We start from the raw sequence: 15,811 nt of genomic DNA on the forward strand, positions 1-15,811 counted from the left end.
TTCCTCTTCCCCTGCCATCAAAGCAAAGAATGATTATTAGTTAAGTATTCCCTTGCCTTCTGTTAAGGGTAGTAACTACTGCTCTGTGCAGGTTACCCCCATGCTTATCAGTTCCCCAGAACGCAAAAGTCAATGCCCTCAGTTGTTGTCTAAATCCAATTCCCTTTTTCCCCCTTCTCATAAGTCTTCCGATACTAACCCCACATCTTTTTAGTTGCCCTTCTCTGGATGACCTCCATCCTGTTTCTTTTCTTTTTGAGATATGAGCTCCAAAACCGAACACTACACCAGTTTAGGCCTCACCAAGGAACTGTACAGGGGCATTATCCCCTCCTTTTTCTTACTGGTTATTCCTCTCTCTGTGCAGCCCGGTATTCTTCTGACTTCAGATATCATCTTGTCACATTGCTTCACCATCTTCAGATCACCAGACACTATTATCCTTAGATCCCTTTTTTGGTCCGTGCACATCAGTTTTTCACCCCCTATCACATACAGCTCTTTTGGATTATCGCATCCAGATGCATGCCTTTGCATTTCTTAACATTGAATCCCAGCTGCCAAATCTTTGACCACTCTTCAAGTTTTCTTAAATCACTTTTAATTCTCTCCTTTAGGCATGTCCACTCTGTTGCAGATCTTAGTATCATCCGCAAATAGACAAACTTAACCTTCTATCCCTTCTGCAATGTCTCTCACAAAGATATTGAATAGAACCGGTCCCAATTCCAATCCCTGTGGCACTCCACTTAACATGGTTCTCTCTTCAGAGTAGGTGCATTTACCATCACACGCTGTCTCCTATCAGTCAACCAGTTTGTAATCCATGCCACCACCTTGGCGCTCACTCCCAAGCGTCTCATTTTATTCATGAGCCTTCTATGCAAGACCGTATCAAAAGCTTTGCTGAAATCCAAGTAGATCACATCTAGTGCTCTTCCTTGATCCAATTCTCTAGTCACCCAATTAAAAAACAAATTCAGATTTGTCTGACAGGACCTTCCCCTGGTGAATCCATGCTGCCTCAGCTCCAGCCACCCACCCGATTGTACATAGTTCACTATCCTTTCCTTCAACAGCATCTCTATTAATTTTCCCATCACCGAGGTGAGGGTACCCGGCCTGTAGTTTCCAGCCTCTTCTCTACTACCTCTCTTGTGAAGTAGGACCACCACCGCTCTTCTCCAATCCCATGGCACCATAGGCATGGGATAAATACAGAGGATAATGGTTGGAGGTTAGAAATAAAGGAATGGTGTAATCTGTGGTAACCTTTGTGTAACTTTTTTGTATGGGGGCAATCTACAAGGAATGGTAGTTAACCCTAAACAGAAGGCATGGGGATGATCTGTCCAGAGTGGCAGTTACAACCCTAAAGCTCCTGGCAGGGTAGACTGGATGGACCATTTTGGTCTTCGTCTGCCATCATTTACTATAAAACAATGTTGACTTTTATTTATTTTTAATTTGTCATATTCTGCTATATTTTGACTTCCAGGCGAGGAGAACTGTGGTAATACTGCAGAAGTATCTTGTGAGAAAAAGACACAAAAAAATAGTAAAAATGAACTGAGATGTTAAAAGAGAAAATCAGCGATGTGAAGACTCGCCCCCCCCCCCCCCCGACGTCATGACGACCAGCCAGCGGCGACCCGATTAACGGCGCAATTACACCAGGCGTCGCGTGCCGGGCGTGACAAAGGGGTTTTCCCCTTTGTGCTCCCCTTCATGCTAACCTTTGTGCTCCTTCTAATATAATTATATTTATGTTTATGTTAATAATTTAACTTTTATTAATGTTATTTAGCTTTTTGCTTTGTTTAAAATTATTTCATTATTGATGCTTAAATGTATTAGACTAAGGAATTTTACTTCCTGCTCATTCTGTTTCATTGTAAACCGGTTTGATATGCATTTTATGCAGGAAAATCGGTATAAAAAAACTTAAAATAAATAAAATAAATATAAGAATCATTTTTTTACCATTGTGTATGCCAGACAGGAACAGACGCACACTCTCGGGCATTGGTTCTCAGTCTCTGGCTTGGGACCATAAAAGAAAACTGTGGAAGGGTTGCAAGAATAGTGCCAGAAGGAAAATGAGCATAAAAAGAAGCAACATGCTGCAGTTCTTTTTCTTAATCTTCCATTTTATTATACTTTTCAAGTAACAAATTGCCAATTCACATAGAAACAATGATTACAAAAAGAATAGATTCTAAACATCTCAGTGCTATTTTAAATATGACTTACATACCTTCTTTTTATTTTTAATTTAGAACTTTTCTCTGTTTTGTTAGGACAACCTTTTCCCCTAAAAATTAAATCTAGAGTCTTAGGGAGTATGTAGAATAGTGACATCTGTATTTCACATTCTGGTTTTTCATTTTTAATGGCTCTGCATGCATGGCTCTGGTAAGTCTCACAGTGGATATGTTTATTATCTGCTGGTAGGAGATTAATGTATGAGGCTCGAAGTGTCCTAGGCTCATACTTGGTAGATTATAAACACTTCTGCCACTGTGAAGTGGCAGCAATATGCCAACTTTTTTTTTTTTTTTTTTTACAATGTACACGTTTTCTAAGTGCTCTGCATGACTTCCCATTCCTTTTTTCTTTTTAGAAAAAAAAGGGGACATGCGTAGGAAAAAAAACTTAGTGCTAGGCACTGAACTTGCATAGAGCACCATGAGGACACCCCACACAACCGCACCTGTTACTATTAAATAGCAAAAATAGATTTGCTGCACCTCCACCTCTCGGCAAAATGGCAAGCTGCAGAAGGAGCTTTTACAGCAAAAAAATGAATTTAATAACTACCAGAAGAAAAAAGTTGCTACTAAAAAGAAAAATCCACATACTGAAATTTCATACATTGTGTACTTTGTTGCAGCAGATTTGTAACCGGGTAATTTACAAAGCTAAATGGCACCCTGCAGATCTTGGAGAAAATTCTGTATAGCGCAACCAGAAACCAATAGATGGACTGTACTGTATCTCTCATTGTTTCACCATCACATTTTGGGGAAAATATTTTTTAATTGATTTTTATGTACATTTATGTGGTGACAATTCTTGTGATTGCTTTCGTTATTGCTTCCGTCCTGCACCCAAGCAGAAAAAGGTCAGAAAACCCACTAAGTCATGACTTAATGGAAATAGCAAAGCAGCACAGCAGGAAGCATGGATAGGAGTAGAGGGCCAAGGTGAGGAGCCAAAGCAGGGGAAGCATTTGTAGTAACTGCATCTAGTACAGCTACATTTGATTTGCACAAACTGCAGTCAGGTCCGCAAAAATCACACGAAGAAATGCTGTTCATTATCTGAGAACTGTACAATCTTGTTGCTTTTCTTCCTGCAATAGAAAAAGTTGGAATTAAAGAATTTAAAAAAAAAAGATACTGTTTGCACGATCAAGCTGCTTTGTATGAACTAAAATAACTTTCTGTTTTGGGAGGTTGTTTTGTTTGGGGATTTTTTTTTTTTTAATCATCTCTCCCCCCACCCCACCCCCTCCAATTTTCTCCTATCTCATTCCCCTTCAGTTGCATGCCCAGGTGAACCAACTGGCTTTTGCTAGCTGAGGAGCGGACATAATGTTCTTTTGAGACTGCAAAAGAACATTCTTTTGAGACTGCAAAAGATGCAGCAGCAACCATCCTCCCAAGTGAAGCAACTGCTACAATCCTACAGGCAATATATTTCTGAGAAGAAAATTAAGAGTGCTACATGTATGGCAAAAGCTTAAATTAAATGTACCATCTGCAGTATGTCTTCCACACCCATGTACCAAACTGTGCTGCTGTTGGTTAATGTGCATTAAAAGTGCCATAAAGGCAGATTGTTAATTATGCATGTTAAAAGTGCTGAAAACCCATATAATTGACATAATCCACATTCTTGGTGCTTTTACTGTGTGCTGTTCAGCTAGTATTAACAACCCCACAAAATCTTTGCAAAATAGGTAATAAACTGTGTAATTAGGCTTCCTACTTCCAACAGAAGATCTTAAATACCCTCGCCCTCCTTCCTACTAATACAACTCCCATCAAGTCAGGTGAGAATTCCAATTCTCTAAATAGACCCAAATTTGTCTGTTTCGAATCAATCTCCACCAAAGAGATTGAATCCCTTCTAAAAAAACTGAAACCTGCTAGCCATCCAGCTGACAATATCCCATCGAGATTCCTGCTTCTCATCCCAAACTTGATCTCAGGACCTCTGACCAGCATAATAAACAGCCTCCTATCCCAAGGAAGCTACCCAGACATCCTAAAAACCGCTTCACTCAAGCCCCTCCTCAAGAAACACAATTTGGACCCAAATGTACCAGCAAATTTCAGACCCATCTCTAACCTCCCTTTCGTCGCTAAACTAACGGAGAAACTGGTAAACACACAGCTTTCTGACTACCTGGAAGACCACAAGATCTTATACCCTTCGCAATATGGTTTCCGTAAATCACGCAACACTGAAACCCTCCTCATCTCACTAACAGACCATATTATTATGGGGTTAGATAAAGGACACTCCTTCTTACTAGTCTTGTTAGATATTTCGGCGGCTTTCGACACCGTCAATCACACCATCCTGTTGGATCGCCTAGCAGATATCGGCATCTCTGGATCTGCGTACAATTGGTTCAAGTCCTTCCTCAGCAATAGGACTTACAAAGTCAAAATCAATAATAAAGAGTCACCCCTAACAAAATCTAATCTTGGCGTACCACAAGGATCTTCTTTATCCCCAACCCTCTTCAACATATACCTCCTCCCCCTCTGCCAAATGTTAACAGATCTCAACCTAATTCATTATCTGTACGCAGACGACGTACAGATTCTAATCCCCATAACAGAATCAATCTCAAAAGCGCTCACCCATTGGAATAACTGCCTACTCTCCATCACCAATCTACTCAACAGTTTAAACTTGGTCCTTAACGCTTCTAAGACAGAGCTTCTCCTCATCTCCTCAAATGACAACAATATCCACCAACCTACACCACTCAACTCTCACATCACATGTAAGCAGGTTAGAGATCTTGGGGTGATTCTAGATAACCGACTAAACCTAAGGAAAATGGTCAATACTACAACAAAAGACTGCTTTTACAGATTACAGGTTCTAAAACGACTTAAACCTCTCTTATTCTTCCACGACTTCAGGACAGTCCTCCAAGCGCTACTGTTCGCCAAAATAGACTACTGCAGCGCACTTCTACTAGGACTTCCCAAATCCTCTACTAAACCTCTGCAGATGATTCAAAATGCGGCAGCAAGATTGTTAACCAGTACCAGCCGCTACGATCACATATCACCAATTCTCAGGAAACTACACTGGTTACCAGTAAATTACAGAATTCTATACAAATCGATTACCTTAATCCATAAAACCATCCATCATCAACTTCAACTTGACCTGGAAATACCTTTCAAACTCTACTCTTCTATCAGACCAACTAGAGACATTTACAAAGGCACTCTTAATGTTCCCCCTACTAAAGCCACACGCCTCGCTATAACCAAAGACAGAGCCTTTTCGATAGCAGGCCCATCGATCTGGAACAGTATCCCATCAAACCTCAGACTGGAGCCATGCCTTTTATCTTTCAGAAAAAGTCTTAAAACCTGGCTCTTTCAACAAGCCTTCCCTGAACCACCAGACAATCACTAGTTGGCCTTCATTCCTACCTGGTCTGGCACTCCGTTTCTCAAAGAAAAAATAAATGGACTCTGAGACATTCAGGTTAAAGCACCGTCCTTAAGTTTTTAACTTGTACACTCTATGGTAACATTTTTTACCGGCCTATCTTCTTTCCACCTTGTTACAAGCTTCCAAGTTCTCTCCCCCTGTTGATTGTAACTTTGACTTATTCCTACTTATTGTTATCTTTCGTTTACGTGAATCTGTTACTCTAGTTTTTCCCTTTGTTAAATTGTAAACCGATCTGATATGGTAAATTTATTATGAAGGTCGGTATAAAAAACTGTTAAATAAATAAATAATAAATAAATAAATAAAAAAGAAGTAATCTCACTCTAGACTCATAAACAACCCAGCTGATCGATTGTGTAAATCAAGAGTAGCGTTGAATGACCTTCATATATTTGCTTGTGCACCAAGACTGCATAATTTTATTGTATGATTTATATCTATTTAGTGTTTGCAGTTATAATCATTGGTGCCATGATGGCTGCTAATCACCACTGCACAGTGACTATTAACTCCTCCTCCTGGACCCTACTTCTCCAGGGGCTGTGAATGCTGCCCATGCAACATCCCCAACTCCTGCGGATCCGGGGAGCCGAAGACCTGAGCCAGGACCCTAACTCTGGTCCCTTTACCTGACAGTGCACAGAACTAGCTCTAGGCCAACAACTATATACTGAAATACAGTATCAGGCATAATCATGATGAATACATCAGTAAATAAGATGTGTCCCATCTTCTGGCATGTGAGAATCCTATGAGGTACTCTTATGATGTCACTCCTCTTTTTCTTTTTATGTTAGAAATGCTTAGATCTATTTTCCACTTCTTGCATCAGAGTCATACACAAGACCACTCTTTTCAGACTAAGAGGATCTCAGGCTGTTACATTTAACAAACACCTATTGTAAAATACTTTGGCACTTCTATTCAATCTGCCTACTTTCCTACTATTTTAAGCAGCAGCAGAGACAGAGTATGAAATCCAGTCACAAACTAAGGAGAGTCCAAATACATAACTCTCCAGAAAACTTGTAAAATTTGGATGGCAAAATAAGTATTTTCCTGAAACTAGGGCATCTCTGTGTTGCTCCGCTTTCTTCTTCTTGCATCTCTTCCTTATCACTTCTCTGTTTTTCTCTGTCTCTTCACTAGATCTCTCTCTCTCCCCATCCTTTCCTGTCCTTGTGACCCTCTGTATGCCCTATTACTATATGCTAGGGATGTGAATCGTTTTTTGACGATTTAAAATATCGTCCGATATATTTTAAATCGTCAAAAATCGTTAGGGCCACGATACAATACCAATTCCCCCGATTTATCGTCAAAAAATCGTAAATCGGGGGAAGGGGGAGGGCAGGAAAACCGGCACACTAAAACCCACCCCCGACCCTTTAAATTAAATCCCCCACCCTCCCGAACCCCCCCCCCCAAATGCCTTAAATTACCTGGGGGTCCAGCGGTGGTCCGGAACGGCAGCGGTCCAGAACGGCCTCCTGCAATTGAATAGTGTTGTCTTCAGCCGGCGCCATTTTTCAAAATGGCGGCGCAAAATGGCGGCGGCCATAGACCAACACGATTCGACTGCAGGAGGTCGTTCCGGACCCCCGCTGGACTTTTGGCAAGTCTTGTGGGGGTCAGGAGGCCCCCCCAAGCTGGCCAAAAGTCCCTGGGGGTCCAGCGGGGGTCCGGAAAACGATCTCCTGCCGCGAATCGTTTTCCGTACGGAAAATGGCGCCGGCAGGAGATCGACTGCAGGAGGTCGTTCAGCGGGGGTTCCGGACCGCCGCTGAATGACCTCCTGCAGTCGATCTCCTGCTGGCGCCATTTTCCGTACGGAAAATGATTCGCGGCAGGAGATCGTTTTCCGGACCCCTGCTGGACCCCCAGGGACTTTTGGCCAGCTTGGGGGGGCCTCCTGACCCCCACAAGACTTGCCAAAAGTCCAGCGGGGGTCCGGAACGACCTCCTGCAGTCGAATCGTGTTGGTCTATGGCCGCTGCCATTTTGCGCCGCCATTTTGAAAAATGGCGCCGGCTGAAGACAACACTATTCAATTGCAGGAGGCCGTTCCGGACCGCTGCCGTTCCGGACCGCCGCTGGACCCCCAGGTAATTTAAGGCATTTGGGGGGGGTTCGGGAGGGTGGGGGATTTAATTTAAAGGGTCGGGGGTGGGTTTTAGGGGGTTTTAGTGTGCCGGCTCACGATTTTCACGATACTTTAAACACCCAAACGGCAACAATACGATTCCCTCCCCCTCCCAGCCGAAATCGATCGTTAAGACGATCGAGGACACGATTCACATCTCTACTATATGCTTTTATCCAACTCATGTGTGTAAAAAAAAAAGGTTATTTTACAACTTAAGGATGACAGACAGAAGCAAAGATCAAGTTAATAGAGTAGGAAATTGTTAGGAATCTGTGTTGCAGGCTCCTGAAAGAGGGAGGAGTTAACAATCTGTTATATTCCGCTATCTGATGGGAGGAGCAACCAGATATTAATGGCTCCTAAAGGAGGACGAGTCAGCAATCATGTAATATTTCAGATATCGTCTTGCTAAGGAGAAGCAATCTGTAATGAATCTGATATAGTTGTGGGTGGATCCCTGGGCCAGTGGCAGATGACCACGCCCCCAGGAGGATATCCCGAGAGGGACCACCAGCGAAGCTTAAGTATGGAGACAGACACACATTAGTTCTTTTATTAAACAGGTTTTTGAAAACCACCAGAGGTGGCAGTAGTAAGATGATATGCCCAGCAGGGCTGTAGTCCCTCAGGGACTGGAACAGCGATCCAGGATGGCTGAGCTGTTGAGAAACTGTAGAAAGTGAGTAAGCAGAGTAGGCAGAGTTCATGAACAGAACTAGATGACAAAACTCACGTAAGGTCTCAAGGAAGCTCAGGAGCTGGAAAGGTTTAGGCCCTCGAGGAGTGAGTACCTGGTTCCAGGGAAAGCTCTGAGAGAGCGATGGTAACTCACAATTGTTTGCAGCAGCGATAGCTTCCAAGCAGTAGAGAATCTTCAGAGTGTCCAGGAACATGGGCCCTCGAGGAGCGAGTACCGGTTCCTATCTGTAATCTGAAAGTAAAGAAAAAGAGCAAGGCCCCCGAGGAGCGGGTACCTCTGGTAAGTCCGAGGAGGCAGAGTAGCTAGGGTTGCGGAGAGCGAATCCCATCCGCAGTGACCAGGAGGAAGCTAGGTATCGAATCCCCTAGGCAAAGTAGCTTTGGACAGCCGAAGCAAGTCCTTGCTAACTCAGCCTGTTAGCGATAACAGAGACCTTTAAATATTGGAAGCGGATGACATCATCTCAGGGGGATGCCCCTGAGGTTCTCGCTCTTGCTGGTACTTCAATCAGAGCGTGCGAGCGCCCTAAATCTTCTAGCACATGGCGGATCTGCAACGTCGAGCCGGTCCAGGGACGCCGGAGGGAGATGGCATGGAGACACCATGGCAGCCAACCGTCCATTAGACCCGGAGGGAGTTGCCACAGAGGTAAAGAGGGCAGAGTGAGGGCATCGAGCAGCGACGGTCGCAACAGAAATATAGATGCTGTAAGTGTGGTTTAGTAATAGTATTGTCCTGAAATTTTTAAAAGTTGGAAAAAGGCAGATGTATACAGGGAGGGGTAGATTTTCAGACCGCGCGAATAGGCGTACTTTTGCTGGCGCATCAGGCGCAAGCAAAAGTACGCGGGATTTTAGTAGATACGCGCGTATCCGCTAAAATCCTGGATCGGCGCGCGCAAGGCTATCGATTCTGTATAGCCGGCGCGCGCCGAGCCGCGCAGCCTACCCCCATTCCCTCCGAGGCCGCTCCGAAATTGGAGCGGCCTCGGAGGGAACTTTCTTTTGCCCTCCCCTCACCTTCCCCCTCCCTTCCCCTACCTAACCCACCCGCCCGGCCCTGTCTAAACCCCCCCCTTACCTTTGTCGGGGGATTTACGCCTCCCGGAGGGAGACGTAAATCCCCGCACGCCAACGGGCCACTAGCGCTCCGGGACGCAACCTGGGGGCGGGTCCGGAGGGCGTGGCCACGCCCCTGGAGTGCCCCGGGCCATAACCACGCCCCCGGAACGCTCCCGACACGCCCCGAAAACGCCGCGCGGTTCGGGCCCGCCCCCGACACGCCCCCCTCAGAAAACCCCGGGACTTACGCGAGTCCCGGGGCTCTGCGCGCGCCGGTAGGCCTATGTAAAATAGGCTCACCGGCGCGCAGGGCCCTGCTCGCCTAAATCCGCCCGGATTTGGGCGGATTTAGGCGAGCAGGGCTCTTAAAATCCGCCCCGGAAAGCATACCAGAAGTGAAATCAAAGTCCAGAAGTGAGAAAAAATAGAAAATATTTGGAGGATGTGCAAGGCGGAACTATGAGGAGAATACATTATAATAATTTCAAGTGCATAGAAGCACAGAGACAATGACAGTCGAAACATATTTGTTCAGTGGCAGCCACTGAGTTATGAACAAGAAAAGATTTAAAAGGAAAATAAGTCGGTCCAGGAGCGAAGCCGGGTCAGAAGCCAGAGGTCCGAGATCCAAACCAAAGCCAGAGGCAGAAGCTGAAGACAGAGTCGAGGGACGGAGCCGGGTCGGAAACCAGAAGTCGGAAGACAATACCAAAGCCAGGAGCAGAAGCTGAAGACGTAGTCAGGAGACGGAGCCAGGGCAGAAGCCAGAAGTCAGCAGAGACGAACCAGGGTCAAACGCAGCAATTAGTAACTCAGGGGAACTGAGCGAACCTCGTTGCAAGGCCCTGTCCTAGTGAAGCTGCAGGGTTTCAATACCCTGCAGCGTCTGACATCATCCAGGGAATCCTCCTTGGTTTTCCCGCGCTGGCCCCTTTAAAACTTCAGCCCCTGGGCACGCACACGCCTAGGGGGCGGGGCTAAGCGCATCGGGTCGGCGGCGTCTCCCTCGCACAGGGAGAGCCGCGACAGGCTGTGAATTGGGCCTACATGGCCAAAAAGGAGTCCGTGTGGGCCGGGTCGGCCTCGAGGTAGGAGGAGGGACCGGGGCACGGCCCAGTCCTGTAACAGCCGCAGCACACTGAACCAGCGATTTCAATGTGTTATCCACTATGACACCTAGATTTCTTTCTTGGGTGGTAGCTCCTAATATGGAACCTAACATTGTGTAACTATAGCATGGGTTATTTTTCCCTATATGCATCACCTGCCTAATTTTCCAGTCTCACAAGGTCTTCCTGCAATTTATCACAATCCGCTTGTGACTTAACTACTCTGAACAATTTTGTATGTCTGCAAATTTGATTACCTCACTCGTCGTATTCCTTTCCACATCATTTATATATATATTGAAAAGCACAGGTCCTAATACAGATCTCTGAGGCACTCCACTGCCCACTCCCTTCCACTGAGAAGATTGTCCATTTAATCCTACACTCTGTTTCCTGTCTTTTAGCAAGTTTGCAATCCACGAAAGGACATCACCACCTATCCCATGACTTTTTACTTTTCCTAGAAGACTCTCATGAGGAACTTTGTCAAATGCCTTCTGAAAATCCAAATAAACTACATCTACAGGTTCAACTTTATCTACATGTTTATTAACTCCTTCAAAAAACTTAAGCAGAATTGTGAGGCAAGATTTGCCTTGAGTAAAGCCATGCTGACTTTGTTCCATTAAACCATGTCTTTCTATATGTTCTGTGAGTTTGATATTTAGAACACTTTCCACTATTTTTCCTTTCCTAATAATTCCTAACTTTCTGTTTGCTTTTTTGACTGCTGCAGCACACTGAGCTGACGATTTCAAAGTATTATCCACTATGATGCCTAGATCTTTTTCCTGGGTGATAGCTCCTAATATGGAACCTAACATTGTGTAACTACATCAAGGATTATTTTTCCCTTTATGCAAACCTTGCACTCGTCCACATTAAATTTCATCTGCCATCTGGATGCCTAATCTTCCAGTCTCTCAAGGTCCTCCTGCAATGTATCACAATCCACTTGTGTTTTAACTGCGTGAGGTTATCATCTGCAAATTTGATAACCTCACTCTTTGTATTCCTTTCCAGATCATTTATAAATGTATTGAAAAGCACTGGTCCAAGTACAGATCCCTGAGGCACTCCACTGTATACCTTTTTCCACTGAGAAAATTGACCATTTACTCCTACTCTCTGTTTCCTGTCTTTTAACCAGTTTGAAATCCACGAAAGGACATCGCCACCTATCCCATGATTTTTTCGTTTTCTTAGCAGCCTCTCATGAGGGACTTTGTCAAACGCCTTCTGAAAATCCAAATACACTACATCTACTGGCTCACTTTTATCCACATCTTTATTAACCCCTTCAAAAAAATGAAGCAGATTTGTGAGGCAAGACTTCCCTTGGGTAAATCTATGTTGACTGTGTTCTATTAAACCATGTCTTTCTATATGCTCTGTGATTTTGTTCAAAATGTTGTATTGTTTAAATATGCCTCTCCCCATGATCTGAGTCATTGTTTCTTGAAAGTTCAAGTAGGTATGCAACCACTTCAATGTTTGTGTTCTCAATAAGACTAAGTGCAGTTTTTATAAATTTTTAAAGTTTAAAATATTTCTCTTTATAATAGTATTTGCAGTTTAAATTTAAAGCCCTGAAACAGCAATCTTGTGAAGTGTTGCAATGTCGGTGTTTCTTTGTGTGCCAAAAACAATGATGTTTTTTTACCATTCTGTAAAGAGCAGCAACATTTTGTTTATTTATAAATGATTATCCCATGGACTTTAATTTCCATACCAAGATGAGTATCTTTTTGTGCTTGCAATATAATTGAGTTGATATTTTGAATTGGAATTACTAAAGAGAAGCAGAAGTCCACATATAAATAATTTTAAAAATAGAGGGTTTTTTTTTAAACCAATGAATGAAAGAAATAGCAATTTCTGGTCTTTTTACTCTTTTAAGAAAATTATAAATATAAAATGAAATAAAATGTTATCTTTAGTTCTGCTAAACTTTAGAGATAAGTGGATACTATATGTAATATTTGTAACTTAAATCAATGCCCAAGGAAATATAGTTTGGAGAATTTCTTTTGTTTGTTTCTGTTAGAAACGCCAGCTGCGGCACCCCACGGCCAGGTGTCATGGCCGCCGGCTGCAACAGGTTGCGACTCGGGTCGGGCCAACGGCCGTGGCAGTAACTGCTCACCTGTAGCATCGGGCTTATAGAAGGCTCCTGCAGTGGCAGGCAGCCTTCTTTCTGCTTCCTCAGGGCTGCGGCCGCTGCCAAGCCCGGCGGCATGGTTCCTCTTGGCCGGGCTGGCTCCTCCCCCTCTGGTCCTGCTAAGAGCCGCGCGCGCGCGGCTGAAGAAAATATTTAAAGGAGCCATGACAGGAAATTGTCATGGCTCCTCCTGGGATTCCGCCTCCTGGTTCCTGTATTTAAGGCAAGGTCTAAACACTTGGACCTTGCCTTGGTATTGAGGCTCTGTGCTTGGTTCCTGTGGCTGTGTTCCGGATTCGCTCTCCATCCTGCTTCTGCTCTTCTCCTCCTTGGACTGACTCTTTGGCTCCTGACCCTCGGACCGGTGGTGGTGTTCTTCTGGTTGTTGACTTGGACTGGCTCTGGACCCTTTTCCTTCTTTGCTCCCGGATTGGCTTCAGACCATTCTCCCGTCTGCTCCTGGACCGGTTCTCGACCTCTCGCTGGACTTTGACCCTTGGACTGGATTGGGACTATCCTTCGACGTAGACTCCCGGACTAACTCGACCTGCTGGAGTCTCCTAAGTCCCAGCGGCCGTGTCCCTATGGGCTCCTCCTGGGGGGATCACGTGCTTCCAGGGTGAAGCCTTCATCGGTACATCTTCAACAGGCCAAAGAGGATTGACTTCCTTTTTGGTAGCACTGACTCTACCTCGGAACAGGGGTCCACGTTCAGATTCATAACAGTTTCCTTGTGGATTTAATTTTTCCACCTCTTTTTTTGTATGGTCTTTATTAGATGAATGCCATCGGAACTATTCATAAATAAGTTCTGCATATTATAAAGGATTTAGAAAATGTGTTCTATAGTAAATTTTTAAAAAATTATAAGTTTAAAAAAAAAAGAAGGAAGAAATGGAAAAAGTCAAAACATTTCTTTGGCTCAGTACTATACAAACAAATTGGATGTTAATGGTAAGATTTGTTTGTATATCAAAGTAAGCTTAAAATAAATTTTAGAAAGTCTCTGAGGGGAAATTTTCAAACTATCCAACTGGGACAAAGATCACACATTACTTTGTACGCTGCGACAAAGACCAATCAAATGTTTGGGGTTTAATACCAATTTTCTTTGTCTGCTTTGAAACTTGCAGTGCATGCATACTTGCCTTTTTCTGTGGGTAGAAGCATGCTGGAAAAGTATGCATATAGAGCTGAAAATGCAATCTGCATATGTACTTTCCTCCCCTATACAAGTTCTTCCTCTCAATACAGCTGAAAATGTGCATACGATGGAAGAATGTTTAGACTTTTAGCTGTTTTAAATGTCATTGTATTCGGGGTGGGTAATTAGTTTTTTTTGAAGAATATAAGGTACTGTGTTGCCAACATAAGAAGGTGGTCATCAGTGTTTGAGAAACCGAAGTCTTAGATTTCCAAAGTGAAAGAGAACAGGTCAAGAGGGTAGAAAAGAGTACTGTAAACACAGATGCTGTTAAATCCAATGGAAAGGAGGGTGAGTGATGTTAATATCAGGGAAAAATAATGAAAGTTATAATAGCAAGTAAAGAACGCAGAGATGAGAGAAGACAGTTTACAATTGGATAGAAGAAAGTTCAAGATAACACGTTGGGGATCAGCATGATCTTAAAAAGAAGCCTAATCAGTGACCACTGATATTAGTAGAAGAGAAAGCAGTCCAACAGAGGAAATCCATAAGAAATGTTTGTGAATAAGAAATGTGGACATTCACAGGAAAATGATGAGAAAATTACAGATGGAAAGCTGAGAACGTCATTGATGAAAGACACAAAGGAAATTACAATGATGCATAGTTGCAGTGGTTTTGAAGTGGAGCAGAAAGGATATAGATAAGTAGAGGCTATCCAGAGAAAGGTGACTAAAATGTTGTGGGGTCTGCGCTAAAAGCCAACTGAGATTAGATTTAAGGATCTAAATATGCACACACTAGTTGAAAGCACATTTAAAACACATTGGAAAAAGTTTATTTTCACTCAGTGCACAATTAAACTGTGGAATTTGTTGCCAGAAGATGTGGTGAAAAAAAAATGTAGCTGGGTTTAGACAAGTTCCAGTAAGAAAAGTCCATAAACTGCTGTTATCCACGTAGTCTTGGAAAAGCCACTACTTATCCCTGGTTATGAATAAGCAAAACTGGACTTATTCTTTGGGCGTCCACCAGGTACTTGTGACTTGGATTGGTCATTGTTGAAGACCGGATGCTGGGCTTGATGGACCTTTGGACTGATACACTATGGCATGTCTTATGTTATTATGAGAGACAGGACGGGGACGTGATAGAGCATTTACATATTTGAAAGGTATTAGTGCAGAAGAAACAAACCTTTTTCAGTGGTAAAGAAGTTATAGAGATGGGGGGTCATGATACGAAGTTCCAAGAAGGAGCAATGTCAGAAAGGAGTTTTTCATGAAAAGTATGGTGGATGCCTGGCATGCCCTCACGTTGTAGAGGCCGAAAAGTGAATTTTAAAATCGCATTCTAATATAAATATAGTTTTCTGAAACTTACTTGGCTCATAGTAATCTATTATGGACACCACTGCATCCTGGCCACCTGCTACTCTGGAGGCTCGAACCATTGGAATCTCTACACAGATCTGTGTTCCATTTATCTAGAAGCAGAAAAATATTTGGATTAAAGTCATATTTTGAAATATAGGATGAAAACGCAAAAACAAAGTCCCAGGTGCTTTCCTAACATATTTTGCTTATTTTAGACACAGCCTAACCCAGCACTGTACTGTATCGGCCCGTTAGATTGTAAGCCCTCTGGGGATAGGGAAATACCTACAGTACCTGCATGTAATCCACTTTGAAGCGCTGAAAAAACTGCAAAAAAAGCGGATTATAAATCTAAATAAAATAAATCCACTGCAACAGAATTCAGCATTGTGGACA

At 43.4% G+C, this 15,811-nt stretch overlaps 1 protein-coding gene across 1 annotated transcript in view; it reads right to left on the bottom strand.

Annotated features, from left to right (window-relative positions):
* Positions 1 to 2,149: 2,149 nt before the first annotated feature.
* The window catches only part of LOC115088601 (CD109 antigen-like), a 220,564-nt gene continuing 206,902 nt past the window's right edge, over positions 2,150 to 15,811 (bottom strand). The window contains exons 40-41 of the mRNA XM_029596859.1: positions 15,423 to 15,525; positions 2,150 to 3,355 (exon numbers count right to left, since the gene is read on the bottom strand). Coding sequence (XP_029452719.1) covers positions 3,150 to 3,355; positions 15,423 to 15,525 — 309 coding nt within the window. The 3' untranslated portion in view covers positions 2,150 to 3,149. The remainder of the gene's footprint in view (positions 3,356 to 15,422; positions 15,526 to 15,811) is intronic.

This window comes from Rhinatrema bivittatum, chromosome 3 (genome assembly GCF_901001135.1).
Source record: "Rhinatrema bivittatum chromosome 3, aRhiBiv1.1, whole genome shotgun sequence".
In the NCBI taxonomy this organism is placed as follows: Eukaryota; Metazoa; Chordata; class Amphibia; order Gymnophiona; family Rhinatrematidae; genus Rhinatrema; species Rhinatrema bivittatum.